Consider the following 18089-nt stretch of genomic DNA (forward strand, 5'->3'; position numbering starts at 1 on the left):
TATTCTGCAACCTCATCTCTCATAAGTATTCCAACCAGGCACACTCATTGTACCAATTACTATTAAACAGGGTGGCCCGTCCTGTTTCATCTCCCCCTGCCACTGCCGCCCTGCCTCCCCCCAGAGCCTTGCTTACCAGGGTCACGCAGCAGCTTCTAGGTTCCAGCAGCACCCGCCCCCTCATGGGAGAAGTAGCAGCGATTTCTCCTCACTTCTCCAGTGGGGCAGGAGGAGGCCCTCGGTGGATAGGAGAAAAGCAATGGCAATATCTTGCACAGAGCCCCATGACATTTTGCAATATTTCATGCGGCATTCACAAGATCTCGCCAGAATATGCCACCGCTCTCCTCACTTCTGCAGTAGTGGCAGGTGGGGCACCTGCGGCAGTGGCACCCCATTGTGGTCCTGCTGTCTTGCCTGATGGGCAGGCTGGCCATGCTATTAAAGCACCATTCTCTATCTCCAGCTTTGGATTTTGGATAGTTGGGGAGTTCAGCAGGCAGTGTACAACCAGTGTCCCCAGGATACTTTGATACCAGAGAATGAACAGTCTTTGAATTAGTCTTGAATTCTGCAGCAGACAGAAGCTCGCTGAGAACAATGCTTTATTGTAAGTCTGTTGGGGTCCAAAACCCATGTTACCAAGAAGCTTGGCACTCCTGGAACTTGTACATGCCCTGAGTCTGTCTGCATGATCTGGCTTTGCTCTGAGCCATGATGGTTGACTATCATTGCTGTGGGCACAGAAAGACATAGGGTGTGTGTCAGAGATAATCCCAGCACATGTCAGGCACAAGCAAGAGGCTGCACCGTGAACTAATTAATTTCAGAATGTGACCAGCACTTTTGATTAATTCCCATTGGGAGTAAAGTACTTTATCCAGAAAACATACCCCACCATTGGACAACCACATTGCTTGCAAGTACAGCTGGCTGGACCACCACATTTTAGCTTATTTACTTTCTCTTTCCAATTCTATAAGTAAATGTGCTAGTTGGAAAACCATGCAATGTTTCTAGCAAATTAATTAAATTAATGTATTCTCAGCTGCTGCCAAAAGAGAACACGAGCACCTGCAAGGTTTGCTCTCTTGCTCCTATTCTGAAATTTGATTTCTGTTTGCAGTGCAGATATTCTTTAATTTTTAGCATTATGTATCTTCTGACTATGCCATTTCCAATGTCACTTTTAATGAGAGCTGCCAATTCTAGCAGTTACACTGAAGTCAGAACTTTACAGCATCAGGTTTCCATTTTCACTGCCGCAATGCAATAAGAACAGCTAAACAAGTTTTTCCTGACTGAGAAATGTTATCGGTCAGAATATAAACTTGAGAGCAATGCCTTATTTATCATAGTTTGAGAGCGCAGTTTTGGGAAGAGACTACTGTCGCCATTTTAGCTCCTTTTCCTATCCTACAGAAAGAAAATGGTATTTAAAAATAGGTAAGAGAAGAAGCTGCATCTAGGAGATCATTTTTACAAAATTTTAAAATAGCAGTGGTATCTGATTCTATAACATATAGGAAGAATGTATCATTACAGTAATGATAGTTGTTGTTGGTGTAAGCAATGCAAGAATGAAGATGGCATATACTGTATATGGCTGAAGATTGGAAATGACTGAAGATCAAAAGATTTTGAAAAAGCATAACATGCCCCATTAGTTTAAGTTATCCAATATACTATTCCACCAGATCCCTTAGTTATTTGGGGGTGGCAACGGGTTGTGTGTGTGTGTGGATATATGGAAGAGAAAGGAAAGCCAGATGATAGAAATTGTCTGGAATAAATTGACTGAAGCCAAGTTTCCAATTGCAAAGAAGTGACAGGACTTGAAAGTTTTGGAAGGTGGCAGAAATGTCTAAATTAATAGAATATATTGGGGGGGGGGAGAGGAAACAGCATACAGTAGATTGGAGGTACAGAAGGCCTCTTCCACATCTAGATGGTCTTTTTCTGACTTAGTGCAAGAAGAGGTCCCTTCCAACTCTACAATTCTATGACTCTATGACTAAAATCCAGATATGTACCTCTGTTTCCACAAAGCACTGCACCCCTCTTGCACAATGCCATGTGTCATCATCTAGCACCAGCACAGCAGTTCCCCAGAATTTCTCCCAACAGCACACCTCTGGATCCAGCCCAGCACTGTTTCACAACTCACTAGTTCCTTTTATTATTATTTTTAAAGAAAAATATAGACATAATTTAAAATAATATTGATAGATTGTGGAGGTTTCTAATTATTTAGTTCAAGCTGATAGTTAAATGTTATTTGTATTACGCAAAGTGAACTTGTAGATACAATGTGCCGTTACAGTTGTATGACTTTATGCTATTATATACTTAACTGGTCTTTCAAAATGGCGCAGACGAATTAATTTCATGATTATCCTTAAGGCAAACAGCCTTCAGGCAAAATCCAACAAAAAAATCATGATTTAGGAGGCTCTGCTTTCTTCTTTTGCCTTATTTGGCAGATGGGTGGTGGTGCATATCCACTAATAAAAAAGGCTTTCTTTCTTGAATGAATGATGAGTCCAGAAGCACATACATCTTCAGTAGTATGAGAGAATGCCAAGAAATGATTAAGCAGGGATTGGGATTTCTTTCAGGTTCTCTCCAGCTCCTCCACTTACCCAGAGCCAAACTCCTTAAACTTGTCAGTCTTTAATACATCTGGTGAGAAACATCCTGCAGAATGCCAGATATTTACTTACAGCTCAATATTATGCATGTAAGTCCTGTAAAGTTCAATGGAATTTTCTAGGGAGTAAATGAACAGAGGAATGCAGTGTTGCAGCACATCCCTACATATTTACCTGGTATTAAGTCTCACGTCATTCAGTGGAGCTTACTCCCAGATAAATATGTATAGGATTTTAGTTTCATTCATTGCAGTTCTGAAGTTAAGTCCACTGTTGTGGCTGTGTTCATGATGGATTCAATCAGAACAGATTCAGTCTCTAGGGCAGTATTTCCCATCCCTGACTCCCCCCCACCCCCGCCTGACCATTTGAAGACTGTTTAGAGTCTTAATGGGTGAGTTAATTGTTTTTCTGCCTGTTGTAGCAATTGAAATGTGCTGTGCTAGATGCTGTTTGCCTATTCATTGAATTTAAAAGACTGTGGACCACCGGAATGAAGCTGGTGGTCCATGGTCCACAGTTTGGGAACCCCTGCTCTCGGGATTTGATATTGTGGGAGAGAGAATAAGGTATAGTGGTTAAATGTTAAAAATGTTGCTGTAGGCATTGCCAGCAAGATTGAATGCTAATATTAAATCCTAATAAACCCTAAGTGTGTGTCAGTACCCAAAATGACACATGGATCCCGGTCATGTCATAGTAATGCCAGAAAAAGGACACAATTGTATACCTTCCAAGTACCCCATTTTAAGCAGGACGTTCACAGTTCCTTTGAAGGTTATGCCTTTGTCCCAGGGCACCCTAATTTTGCACAGCATGCAGACAAGGGACACGGAAGAGCTCTTCCTGTGGCAGTGGGTTTGGGAAGGAGACACGAGAGCTCCTTCCCTACCCCACCAACATGGCACCTTTCTTTTCTACGACAACTTTCAGCCCCCGGGAGGGAGAGGAAGAGGCCCAATGTTGGCACTCGCACACCCACCCAGGATGTCCCCATGTGGCTGCCATAGCCTTAGGTTGCCATGGCATGAGGTAAGGTGATGGTTTGGGGATGGGCAGCAGTGGCATGGTGCATGGGGTGTGTGCCCCCCAATTTGCTGTCCCAAGATGTCGGAGGTTATGCAATGGCCAAGTTTCTTAGAAAGCCAGGCTGCTGAAACTTTATTTATTTTATTAAATTTATATTGTACCCTTCTTCCTTAAGAAGCCCAGGGTAGTCATGGGAGGGGGACGACTTCTTTTTAAATCACAACTTCACAAAAACTATGTTATCTAATGGAACAAGCCTACAGACAGTATTTATTATTATTATTATTATTATTATTATTATTATTATTATAGAAAGATAAAGATCAGTGTCTTACTACTTTGTGTACACAAAGCACATACAGATTCAGGGAATAATATTTTTTTAAAAAAAGAAAAACTTGGTAATGAACACTTCTTGACTATATTGTGTCATTTCCCACCTACACGCAAAAAGAAAATGCAAACATCTTGTGAGAGCTATTCTTTCATTTTCAGCTTTTTGGTTAATCAAAATACATGTTTTCCCCCAAGTTTCTTTAAAATTGCCTGTCGGTCGCCAATATAATTTTCACAATCACCTGGACGTTACAGTATTCCAGGAAATATTTTATTTTTCTTTAAAATGCACATTCCAAACTTCTCATGGTATCCGTAAGTCAGTGATGGGAAAGGTCGGTATTATGCATCATCAAGACACAGGAGGGAAGAAAAAGAATGAAGTTTATTGTGAAGGTGAAAAATGAGTTCACAGGGTGACCAAGAGAGAGGAAATGTGTCAAAACAGAGAACGGGAAGGGGACAGCGCCACATAAAATTTAGATATCCGAATTTATACATTCCTTAGAAAATAGGGACATTCTGTTCTACATCAATAGAGCGTCCCTGTTTTCTGAGGTTTGTTGGAGGGTATGAGACACAAATTTATAAATTATTTAAATAGCAAAAAAAACCATCTCATCATAGTGGGGAAGACCATGATAAAGTGCAACTGTTGATGGGCACCTTCAAGGCTCTGTTCTCCTTTCCTTTGGTTTCTTTTATTTAATCTAGGCTTGGTCTGGAAAAGCCCTTCAAATAGAAGACTCTTGTCTGAAAAAGTAGGATACATGACCACCCTGTGAGTTAAGAGCAGAGTTCACATCTCCACTAGCAATTATTTTATTAAGACTCTATGTGGACCTAAAGCAATTAAACAGCAGCAGTACCTCTTCCAAGCCACAGCAACAATCAGTTTCCCAAACCCCAGAGGAGTGCGTCACTATTTTGTCACAAGGACAGACAGTTACCGCACATCTGCAACTCCCTTATGTCCTCTCTTATAATCTTTTTAGGAACATGTGAAACACATCACTGAGCTGTGATTCTGTCATAGTAAGCACTGATCCATGACCACGGTTCCTTCTCATTCTGCAAGATGGAAAACGTAATTATGTAGAGAGCTCCAGTACCATTATGGCAACCTGCCTAGGCTCATCCACCCGGCTGCTTTCCCCAATGCTTTCCCCTGGGAAAACCCACTGTTTACTGCTCAATCTGAAGGAACAAATATCAATCCTGTGTATTGATGTTTGCTCCAATTCAATGGCAGACAGTGGGTTTTCTGGGGGAAAGCTGAAGGGCAAATGAAAAACTGCCCTGACCCATGGCTAGAAAGAATGGTACAAACAGAAAACCTCTCAAACTTGTGCTTTTTAAGAATGGGACAAGTGTGGCTTGGTCCCCAGTCTTAAAGGGCCAGGCAACAACTGCAGTAGCAACCCAGTGTCCTGGTAAATAATAATAATAATAATAATAATAATAATAATAATAATAATAATAATAATAATTTATTTATATCCTGCCCATCTGGCTGGGTTTCCTCAGCCACTCTGGGTGGATCCCAACAGAATATTAAAACACGATAAAACATCAAACATTAAAAACTTCCCTAAACAGAGCTGCCTTCAGATGTCTTCTAAAAGTCAGATAGTTGTTTATTTCCTTGACATCTGATGGGAGGGCATTCCACAGGACGGGTGCCACTACCAAGAAGGCCCTCTGCCTGGTTCCCTGTAACCTGACTTCTCACAGTGAGGGAACTATCAGAAGGCCCTCGGAGTTGGACCTCAGTGTCTGGGCTGAATGATGGGGGTGGAGACGCTCCTTCAGGTATATTGGGCCGAGGCCATTTAGGGCTTTAAAGGTCAGCACCAACACTTTGAATTGTGCTCGGAAACGTACTGGGAGCCAATGTAGGTCTTTGGTAGAAAAACATAGTACTGCTGTACTTCCTCATCACTTTATAAGGTTGTGGGTTGTTATAGATTTTTTTTAATGTTGTTTTTAATGCTGTAACCCACCCAGGGATCTTATGGTGAAAAGTAGGTAATAAACAAACAAAATACTTATTTGAGAGGCCAACTGAATAATATGCTGCAGTTTAGAAGATATTTGCAGTGAATTTTCTACAGAGAGAGAGGGCAGGGAAACACTTATGAAAAAACTAGAAAAACAGGTACATAAATCTACAGCTCAAGAAGGTTATAATTGACGTTGCCAAAGGCTTCAACTTTAATAAAGCCCACAACACAGTATGGCCAGGTGAGGCCACAAAATGAAGCCTCATTTGCTGAAGAAATAAGTGTTGGCAATGCAAAAGCTGGCACTCGGGCCTCTGAGTCATTTCTATAGCCCACTGTGTCATTGTACCATTAGGGGGTAACACTCTGTTAGGCAGTACTATGTGACTACTGCTGCCTCGGTTAAGTATTCCAAAATTGTGATTAACTCAACAGCAAGCTGCAATTCAGGTACTATTATTACTTGAAGCTCTTGGCAATGATGCAAAACACAGAGCAACCATATACATTATGGAAGAATTGGAGGCATTTTCCCACCTCCCTAGAAGTTACAAAGCATCCAGTTTATTGTGCGTTTTCTTTCACCTGGTCACCCTTTCACAGGATATCACAGGAGGCTGTCTATTCCTGTCAAGGAACACAAATCAATGCTGTTTGGATGGCGTGTTCCTAGGGTAGTAATCAGGCTTTAAAATAATCCACTGTATTACTTTTCTTTCCTCTTCACAATAGCATCACATTAGCATTTGCACTTAAAGTGCTTGTTTGGTGTGCAATTGAAGATGCTGTAATTATCACTGTAACACTCAAGTTTATATTAAGGCACCAAATGAGATGGGGGGAAGTGATACAACATTTAATTTATACCCAAGATACACTTTTCAGCACATGTCTTTAAGGAGCAAAATTAGAAACCTAAGGAAGGCTCAGCTTCTGAAAATGCCAAGAGGGACAATACGAGACGATTTTAAGATTGTATAAAGCATTTAAAAAGAATACAGAATAGATCTTTTGGGGGGCTTATAATGCTAGTGAAAAAATGTAAACATTAATCCAAAAATATCATGGCAATTTTAACTATTTTTACTCGAATTATTTGAAGTTTTGTTCTTTCCCATTAACATTACGTAAATGTAATTAACAGCAAAAAAAAAGGCATTAAAATTTAAAGATATGGAAAAGGCAAGGAATCAAAGTCAGGTGTCAGCAATATTCAGTCAGTTGAAAAACTAGACTAAACTCTTTATCACTTTCTGCCAATGTTATCCTAACCTCAGGCAGAAAAAACCAGGCCAAATAGGAAGGTTTTTCAAGAATTCATAAAATGTTCAAGTTTTGGCAAGTATCCAAAGAAAGGGAGTTCATTATTGTACAATAGCCTCTGGCAACATTTCTTCTTAATTTGCCAGAAGTTGAAAAAGCAAATGGGTAGAGGCAAATGCCTCAGTAAATGATGACAGAATAAACCCCCTCCCACCTGCCTTTCTGTCACTCATTCTCCATCAATCTGATGTGCTGAGTAATAGTGTGTCATGGGGCAAAGCCCATGGAAAATTCCAACCTTTTCAGCTAGAAAGCATTATAAAAACTTTTAACGGCTGAATTTGGACATTTCTCTTACATTTCTTTTAATTCTGGAAAGATTCATTAAAAATAAAATCTTTATAAAGTTGTGTCTGTAAAGATTGAAAGAACCTTAATAGAAGCTGTTGCAAAATGCTGTAAGACATGAGGCTATTGAAAGCTGACCACACCACCTGATCAGATTTCATCATCACTATTCTTTGTAATTTCAAATTTGGCTAGCCTGCTTGACAGCGAAATGGGATGATCCACAGACAAGGATGAACTCTGAAATGATCAGAGGAATTTTTTTGGTGGGGAAATCTGAATACCCCAGATAATTTATCTCTACAAGCCCTCACAATCCTCAAAAGCTGTCCTCCTGAAAGATGCCACAGCTGGAAAGGAAACTGGATTAGATAGCCCTTTAATACGATCCAGAACGCTCTTTTATGCTCTGTCCCTTACAAATGCTCTCTACAGATGGGAGAGTGGGGACCAGACCAAGATCATAGCGTATTACTAGGTAGTAACATTTAGTCTCAATGTATGTATGCCTCGTTCTCTTAGAATGGCAATGGTATCCACCTGAGAAGTGCAGGAACCCATCTAAGGGGTGCTGGAACTGAGTTTCTGCAAGTTTCAGCTGAAGAAAATCCTGGGTTTAAACAAAACAATCTTTCAAAAAGAGCAGGATTAGAAAAATGTATATAGCACCCATGGCATGGTCAGAAGGTACATGATACAGCTGGCATTGTGGTCTAAAGCACTGAGCCTCCTGGGCTTGCTGATCGGAAGGTCGGCGGTTCAAAGCCCCACAACTGGGTGAGCTCCCATTGCTCTGTCCCAGCTCCTGCCAACATAGCAGTTCAAAAGCATGCCAGTTCAAGTAGATAAATACTGTAGGTACTGCGGTGGTGGGAAGGTAAACGGTGTTTCCGTGCGCTCTGGCACTCGTCACTGTCCTCTGTGCACCAATAGCGGTTTAGTCTTGCTGGCCACATGACTCAGAAAACTGTCTGTGGACAAACGCCGGCTCCCTCGGCCTGAAAGCAAGATGAGCGCCGCAACCCCAGAGTCGCCTTTCCTTTACCGACCAGGGGTCCTTTACCTTTACCTTTACCTGATACAGCAACTCTGCTGAATGTAAACAGGTCTGAGTCAGTCAGTGTTTGGATGAGAGATGTCACTCTACCAAGGAAGAAACATGAAACAAAGTAGAAATGACAGACAAGGCTTCTCACAACATATGGCAACAAAGTTTCCAAATATAACTAAAGAACTGACCCAAGCACTAGTCTAAATAAAAAACATTATTATCTGAAGTTACATAGAAAGGAGATGTGGAGTTGTGATCCTACACATGTACAGTTTCCTATGAGGCTTCCTCCAGTGAAAATACACACAGGATATATCTCCCTAGAACACTAAAATCTTAATGCTGTTAACAGAAAACCTGTGGCAAAACCATCTTGCATATATTCATCTAGGGATAGATGTATCAGTCTATTTCCAGTTTGTGTCAATTTTGCATGTGTTCATGCATGAGTCAGCTCTGTCCAATTTCTCTATTAATATGCACATTTTAATCTGCATGAAGCTACATATTTAAATAATATTTTATACCAACATACACATTTCTAAACATGTGCCATCCTAATATATGCATATTTAATTCATTTGGTATGTTTTTGAGCCAATAACACTACATGATAATAGTTAATGCCTGGTAGGATGACATCAGTATTCACAGTCTGTGAATCACTAGCTCTGTATGCAGTGAGGTCATTGTCTGATCTCACAGACTAAAATCCTGGAAACCTTGATTTGGTTTCTAAGCAGCCATGTGCCTGCTGAAGTTAATGAACTACTACCAAATTTATTCTGCAGCCGACATATTCAGGCAATCAGTTTTTAATGGCTTCAAAACAACTGCAGCATTGACAAGCATAATAGCAAGTGATAATGCTCAGTGGCGTCTATGCACTAACTGCTGACATTTTATCAGTCACTGCCCACGCACTTTCAAACATATCTTCACAACCAAAATGGCTAGAAACTTATTTTGTACATGTGTGTTCTTTTGAAGCAATATTCATAGAAAATTGGATTTTACAGCCAACACCACACCTTTTTTTGTTTTTATTGACATTTTCTACATAAATCACAGCAATGGGTATCACATTTCACTAGTCCAGATAAATAAATGAGTGGTATATTTATTTATTTATTTATTTATTTATTTATTTATTTATTTATTTATACCCCGCCCATCTGGCTGAGTTTCCCCAGCCACTCTGGGCGGCTCCTAATCAAGTATTAAAAACAATACAGCGTTAAATATTAAAAACTTCCCTAAACAGGGCTGCCTTCAGATGTCTTTTAAAGATAGGATAGCTACTTATTTCCTTCACATCTGAAGGGAGGGTGTTCCACAGGGTGGGTGCCTCTACCGAGAAGGCCTTCTGTCTGGTTCCCTGTAACCTTACTTCTCGCAATGAGGGAACTGCCAGAAGGCCCTCGGCGCTGGATCTCAGTGTCCGGGCTGAACGATGGGGGTGGAGACGCTCCTTCAGGTATACAGAACCAAGGCCATTTAGGGCTTTAAAGCTCAGCACCAACACTTTGAATTGTGCTCGGAAACGTAGCTCAGCATTTATTGTGTTTTGTATGCAAAAGGTTTGATCGTTGGCATCATCATCTAGCCTGGAAAATTCTTAATTCTTAAGTCACTGACAATTAGTGTAGATAATACTAAGCTAGACAGACCACTGTTCTGACTTCCTATGACCAGTACAGCTTTCCTTCAATATATGAATTCAATATGTGATGGCCACTTGTGGGCAGACATTCTCCTACAGCAATGGAGATCATCCTAAACTGGGATCTCTTCCCACCCCCTCCAGAGGGTATGGTCAACACTTAAAGCTTTATAACCTTCCTGTGTGGGAGGGAGGCTCCTACCAGCACTAGTCCTGCCTAGCTCTGGTGTACAGGGTGTCAAGAGCTCAGCAAAACATTTATCTTAACTTCTAAAAGTCCTTCATTTTCTTCCTCTCTGCAGCTATTCAAGAAAATATATTCAACATGGTTTCCTCTAGTAAGAGAGCTGAAAGCCCAGACTTAGAAATCATCTGAGATTTCAAACAGGAGCAGAGATGTAATAGAAGGTGTTCCCTCTCAGTGACTGGCTCCCACAGGGCTAAAGACACTTGTCACTACACCAAAGTCCCAAAGGTGACAGCAGTTTCAGCAGCATCCCTGGGCTGTCTCCCAGACACTCAACCATCCCCACATCATAGGGCAGACATGGAGGGTGAGCACTTATCCTCCCCAGCAAGTCACCAAAAATGGTGACTCAGACACCCAGGGGGCATGGAGTTTTCCCTCAGCAACTTTTCTGCACCCCCACCCATTATACATGGGTCATCTCTTCACCTCTGATTCTGCAAATGAATTAGACAAGTACTTGTTAAGAAGCTTGAGTTGTGTACACACCAGATTGTTGATACACTTGTGGGTTGCACAGAGCCAGTTTTCCTGCATGCTCTTTCGTGCATGTTCATCTACACATGACCACTTTCAGTTCAACTAAAGAAGAAGTGTGCATGCACACAAAAGCTCATACCAATAACAAACTTAGTTGGTCTCTAAGGTGCTACTGGAAGGATTTTTTTTATTTTGATCCTAAGAAGTAATACCACCATTAAGTTCAATGGGACCTACTGTCAAGAACACACAAAAGTGCAGCCTAAATATTACAAGCTGCAAGTCATTTTGTAGCCTACATTTGGATGCACTTAAAATTGGTGTTGTATCACCTATTTTAGAAATATACACTTTGGTTAGAAAGCACTTCTCCTCCTGAGAAATTAAAGACTTTTAAACAGGCATTTGATATTATGGAGAATAACATTTGCCTATCAGTATGGCAAACACTCCATCTAGTGAGTCGACTCTGTATAGCAGCTTTCCTATGTAGCTGTACAGAAACATATTCAATATACAAGCAAGATCAGCATTAGATTCATAAAACCACCATTTCTCTAATGGCTGGGAATAAGTGACAGCTTTTACAAAGCAGTCTTGGACAAAAGATTGTGTGTGTGGGCGCGCACACACCTTTTTAATATTGAAATATAAGAATGTGACCAAAACTAGATTTCTTATAACTGAAAAATATGAAACATTTTGCAGAATAAAAAAAGGCTGTGGGGGGTGTTGGGAGTACCATAAGCACAGTGCATGGGTGAAGAGGACCAGGATGGGTGGGTGTTATTCTGTCTGGCAAGCTGATATGCTCGCGTAGATGGAATGTTTGTAAGAGTTTAACATTGAATTCCACCCCTGATCCGGACTTGGACATGACCAGAGCTTCAACAGGATTGTCATTCATCTCTGCATTCTGGAATCCATCAGGCACTGAGGGTGCACCATCCAAATGGGCCCACCACCCTTGTGGGGAGGTATTGCTACCACCAATCCAAACTTCAGCAGCTGATGGTCCAACCATGACAATAAGATGGACTGCATCACTGCTCATTGTTTTGGGCAGCTGGGCATTTAGACAATCTCATTGTTGCTATGGAGACAATAAATGCTCAGTTGTAAACTTTTCATTATCTCACTCTGTTTCCTTTTTAGCTGCTCTGGAATCTAAGTTAGAAGTTAAAGTGAAATATTAACGCCACCTTGGCATATGACAGTGAATTACAGCCCTGACAAATAAATAAAATCCCCAAGATAGTGGAGATTAAAACCCAAGAGAGAATATTAGCATATGTTTTGAAAGCAATGCTTCCTGCATTTCTCTATTTCAGTCAGAAACAGGAAATTACAAACACAATCTGGGTATCTATCAGAAAATTGCATCTAGCAAGAGACAGGAAAAAGTTCAATGGCAGATTTTCCTTCTCTTCAGTTTGCATAGAATATTGTTTAACACACAAAGATGCATGCATTTATAGAAATCATGTAGATGAAGCTTCTTGGTGTTGATGGATTTCATAGCAGTATGAAAATTATCAGGGTTATCATAACCTAGAAAGCTGAAATTTGGTACACACATAGTTCAAGGCACCCTGATGATTATAAACTTATGAAGGTGGGGCATTTGAATAAGGCCCAGGACAAACATATCACTAAACCATGATGCACTGTTACAAGAATAAATTGGAGCAGCAAACCTTGGGTGTCATGACCCCCGACACACAAACACCATTTGAATGGCAATTCCCATCAACTTTGGAGGGCCTGGCCTCCTCAAATATTTTATTGGAGGAGCGGAAGGGACCTTGGCCCCTAGGAGTTGGCTTCTATGCCCACAGTAGCAACTTAGCAAGAAACAAACAAACTCAAAAGAAAGAGGGAGTGGCAATAAGCTACAGCTTCAAGGCCCTGAAGAAAAGTCACAGAGCTCAAGGTCAACAGGGTTCCCAGTAGAGACATGCTGATGAATTTGCTGGCCTCCCCATCTCTCTTCTCCTTGCACAGACAGCATTCAGGGTCCCGCAGGGCCTTGGGAGAAGGGTCTGTGGCACCAGTCCTTAAATAGGCATCTCAAGGCTGAAAGCCAGTGAATAAGCCACAGCTAATTTATTTTTTTCCCCTCTAGATGTTGCTGGACTATGACTCCTCTCAACCCCAGCCAGCTCTAGCCCTGTTTTTGCAGGGAAGTCCCATTGCTTTCAGTCCGGAACTTATTCTAATGAATGTATGCATAATATTTCTGTCTTCCTTTACCTTTTTGCACTGGAGACAATAAAGACAGCATCAATATAAAGCAAACCACAAAGCGGACTAGCCTGCTTCATAAGCTCTATAGCTTAAAAGAACTGAACAAAATAGATGGCAGGAAATTGTAACTATCAGCATATTAAACAATAATCTCTTTAGAGATAGGTGGATCGTATGGAATAACAGATAGATGGATTTTGTGAACCGTTGCCAAAACTGCTTTTTAGAAAGGACAATGTCTCTAACTAGAATATTCTCATTAACTTCTTCCTGTAGCAATTGATGTTTTCAGTATCAGCGATGGGGAATTTCTGCCTCTCCGGCTGCCACTGTACTATAACTTTTATCATCCATGACCATTGGCCATGCTGGCTGGGGCCAATGGAACTTATAGGCCAAAAACATCTGGTGTGCCATGGGTTCTCCACTTTTTCAATGTTTACTAATACAGATAATGTATGGGTACATTCACATAAATTTCCCCACCACTTTAATGTCAAGTTGCAAAGCAAATCACATTTCTCTCACAAAGCAGTTCAAAGAGGTCCGTAAAATGCTGTCTAATAATTAGAACAGAGAGGACCGCCTTCTCATTCCTGTGCTTTTGAACTGAACATTCTGTTTGAAACTACAGGCCCTTGGCCCACAAGTATTCAGTTCCCCAATTCCAGCCCAGAATAAGTCTCTGTGTTGCAGAGCTATTATTCATAATAGCCCTTCATAGAATTAGTTTATGGGAACTTCAACACTTCATGAAAGACTAGCACAGGAAAAATGTAACAGATAGCCTAGAATATCTGGTTCCAGCCTCAATAAATATCAACACCATTAATCTCTGCATAAATTGAAGGATCACCTTTCAACAGTACCAGGCAACACAAGTTTTGAGTTCTGCAGCAGAAGCCCAGAGAAGATAGCCTGGAGATCTGCCATATTTTGCTCTGATAGTCCCCTGCCTACTGAACTCTCTTCCTCTGCTAATCCAGCTGCCCCTCAGCTTCTTTTGTTCAGGTGTCAATTTAAACCCTGTTTATTTTTGCAAGCCTGGGGCATATTAAGAGTGGCAATTGGAAACTATATTACTGAATTGTATCTTTGATTGTTCTGTTCTTCCTGCTGCTGCTGCTACAGTGGGTTGTAGTTTATGTTTTTAATTCTGTTGTTTGTTAAGATGCTGTTAGCCACCCTGGAGTCTGTATGAGAAAGGACAGGATATAATAAATAAAAATAATAAGAAGTTATACTTCAAATTCATCGATATTTGGGTGAACTTAAAGGCCCTCAAAGTCTGTGAGAAAATGAAGGTCCCCTACAACTCTGAATTAAACCCATGCTCCTGGAGCAGACTATAGATGTTATATAAACAATATGCAGATTCATTCAGGTCCTGAAATATGTCAAGTGCAAAGTGTATTCCCTATATAGAGATTGTCTGAGCCTTGAACAATGCAAGTCCTCCAAGCAATGCTCTTCAGTCAAGTCTTGATGTAAATCGACAAACCTGGAAACAACAACATACTGCACCTCCTTACTATTCAAAAAGCTTTTAGACAGTGCAGTAACCCAATACAGTCTGTTATTTCTCAAGCTGATGCCCATGCTCTGAGAATCCAGGTATGAAAACCAGTCCTTTCAAAAGCTACGCTGAGGGCAAAATTTTATGTTATGTGAGAGAACTACAGACACTATCTCCTTTAAAAAAAGAGGGGTGTGTGAATAGCTATGGGGCAGGGGAATCAGACTGAGGCTGCAGTAGTGGGTAAAGCAGTTTGCTTAACTCCCTATTGTACCCATATGCTTGCACTTGCATGAAAAATAGCAGATGCAAAGACATGGAAAAATGGCACAAGAGAGGATTAACTTCTCCCAGCACTGATATGGGTATGGCCATAAGACTGCTATTAACCATTTTTTAAAATTGCAAGTATGGCCTATACTTCCTAGTCTTTTACCCAAATGCTTGCTACATGAGAGATGCTTGTTCTTATGACTAACAGCCCAAACCCCAGGCCATGTTGGAAGTTTTCAAGCCTTACAACTGAAGATAGGTTGAACACAGTGCTATTTTTTTCCTAGAAAAAGAGGTGTCAGAATTCACCATGAACACTTCCCTCGTTCTCTTAGAATGGCAACGGCACCCACCTGAGAGGTGCCAGAACTGTGTTTCTGTGAGTTCCCCCTGAAAAAAGTTCTGGTTGATCAGAGGGTTGAAGTTCATACTTTGGAAAACGTTGACACAGAACTCATTTGTTGTGCCAAATTTGATTTGAAACAGGTATTTTCTCGAAATGTCAAGCAGCAGTATCCATCATGGATAATCCATGGCAAACCCACGATCAAATCAAGCGTTGGCTGTTGGAATGGTTGAGCACCTGCTAGGCCCAACACGATGGCCTAAGTCCCTCATTGAGACCACATGCTAGATCCAAAAATTACTGAAAACAACCCTTTGCTTGACAAACTGACTTACAACATATAGAATTTTTTTGGGTGTGAGAAGACTGCCATGCACTACACCTGTGGACCCTACCTCACCTTGCCTCATGAGCTGGCTGTCCCTGCCAAAGCCTCAAGTTCCAGTGCTTTCTCTATACATGAAAAGTACTATATAACATAATAATATTTAGTTCTCCTAATGTAACAAAGTGCTGTACAACCTTAGTCTGGAGCAAGGCTGGGAAATCTGTAGATCTTTAGATATTGTTGGACTTCAGCTCACATCAGCCCCAGCCCAGCATGGCAAATGGTATCACGTGATAAGAGTTGAGAGTCCAGCAATGGCTGGAAGGGCACAGCTCTGATCTAGAAAGTCATTTGAAGTAGGCTGCTGTTATGACCATTTTACTAAGAAGAAAATAGGTGTTTGTGATGTCAGTTTCTTTAATGGTCAAAGAATGTGGCATACTAACTACCAGAGAGAACCCATCACTTGCCAAAGCACTGAGATGTAAGCCAAACCAAGCCAGAGAAGATGACAATCATTCTCAGTGCTAGTCTGGAACAACCACTACTGTGTTTCTTCATGCTCATTATCACCAGCCAAAAATCAGTTCATCTACAAAAGCATGCTGGAACTACTCTAGTTGTAAATTAACAGGGAGGTCAGTAGGCTCAAGGCCAAGTTTGCGTTAAGGAATCTTGACATCCTACCAGAAGCGTAACACTGTCGATCCCATGAGGCTTACCTCTCTAGATCCCATGAGGATTACCTCTCTAGACCTAACATCATGCTGGCAGCTGCCTTGTGACAGGCAGAAGTTCAGTGGGAGAATATCTTTCCCATAACTACCTCTCAACCACAGTGACCTGGTGCTTCCTGAATTTCTGCCTGCCGTGCAACTATCAAAGGCTGAGCTTTCCTGCAGGAAAGGGAGGTATGAAGTGGGACTCATATATGACTCCCTACTTTTAAAAAAAGCAACAGAAAATCCCTCCATAACCTTATACAATACTGCACATATCCAGCAGAACATTTTAAATTCTCACATATATGCTTATCTTACTCACACAGGCAAAAAAAGTTGCTTGGAGAGAACTCCAATGCAACCTGATCCTGGATCCTGGATCTAGGCTTGGTGACCGACTTGCATTCAGCAGGTGAAGCTTTCCCAGCAAGCCACTTCGCAAAGCAGCTGCAGTGAGCTGGGGAAGCTTCTCCTGCAGAATCGCTGCCTGTTCAAGGCGCAAGCCCCCCGGCTGCCGAGAAAGAGGGTGGGGTGGGATGAAGGGGGCAGCTCTTGGCGGTCCCTCTCCCTTACCTGAGCCGGAGAGCGCGCCCCGCTGCAGGTGGCTCTTTCGCAGCGTGCAGAAAGCGGAGACGTCGCTCTGGGCGCGGCCCCTGGGGCCGGTCTCGCCGGGGAGCATCCACCAGCGGGACGAGGGAGAAGGAGGCGCCTCTGCCCGGGGAGGGCTCGCCTTCTTCTCCTCCATCCCCGCGACGAGAAGGGACGAGCTCGCCTGCCCGCCACTTCTTTTCTCTCTCCCCGTTTCAAGTGGTCTCTGAGAGGAAACGGGCGCCTTCTTCCGCCGTAGGTGTGGCGCCTTCGAAGCCAGCGCAGCCACAGCGCGACCAAGCCCTGCCTGAGGCGGCGAAAGGCGAGCGAAAAAGTTTTGACAGGAAGGACCCGCCCACCGCCTCTCGCTTCTCCTCCCAGCCAGTTTGCGCTGGCTCCGCAGGGGCTGGTGCTGCTCGTCAGGGCCACTGGCTCTGCAGGAGCCAAGGCAAGCGGCCGTTTGGCAAAGGCTTACCTCGCAGGGCGTGGACGACCAGGAGCCACCTGATAAAGCGGCAGCCTCCCCCGGAGAGTGGCCTGTCAAAAACGGGGAGAGGAGGGCGCATTTCCCGCTCCCTCCTGGGCTGCACATTGACATTTGCACACCGAGGTAGTTTACTGCTTGGGAAAGGGTCGCTTGCTTTTTGAAGGGGAATATGTGTGTTTTCTAGTTAGGAATCCAGACTGAGTTGGAAGGCATCTTTGGAAAGGTCTGAACCTTAAATGCGATAAACTTCCTAAGCTGAAACCACTTCCAAGGAAGGAAAGGGCAACCCACGTGTTAAGATTATCCTGCATCACACACATGCACATTATGCAACATGCATATATACTGGGAAGCCTCAGATGGACTTGCCTGGACGATGAGATGATGTGTGTTGGGGGTGCTGCACTCCCAGATGAGACAGTTGTCCCAAATCCTTTTTATGGGTAGCTGTCTTTGTAGAGTCTCCCAAGGAAGGCTTATCTGGTATCAACTCTGAGGCCCTTTTGGCACC

At 42.3% G+C, this 18089-nt stretch overlaps 1 protein-coding gene across 1 annotated transcript in view; it reads right to left on the bottom strand.

Moving 5' to 3' along the window:
* PHACTR2 (phosphatase and actin regulator 2) overlaps window positions 1–17263 on the bottom strand; it is a 94464-nt gene extending 77201 nt beyond the window's left edge. Inside the window, exon 1 of the mRNA XM_082215928.1 lies at window positions 17077–17263. Coding sequence (XP_082072054.1) covers window positions 17077–17248 — 172 coding nt within the window. The 5' untranslated portion in view covers window positions 17249–17263. The remainder of the gene's footprint in view (window positions 1–17076) is intronic.
* Window positions 17264–18089: the final 826 nt, after the last annotated feature.

This window comes from Podarcis vaucheri (assembly GCF_965113315.1).
Source record: "Podarcis vaucheri genome assembly, chromosome: 3".
NCBI classification, from domain to species: domain Eukaryota; kingdom Metazoa; phylum Chordata; class Lepidosauria; order Squamata; family Lacertidae; genus Podarcis; species Podarcis vaucheri.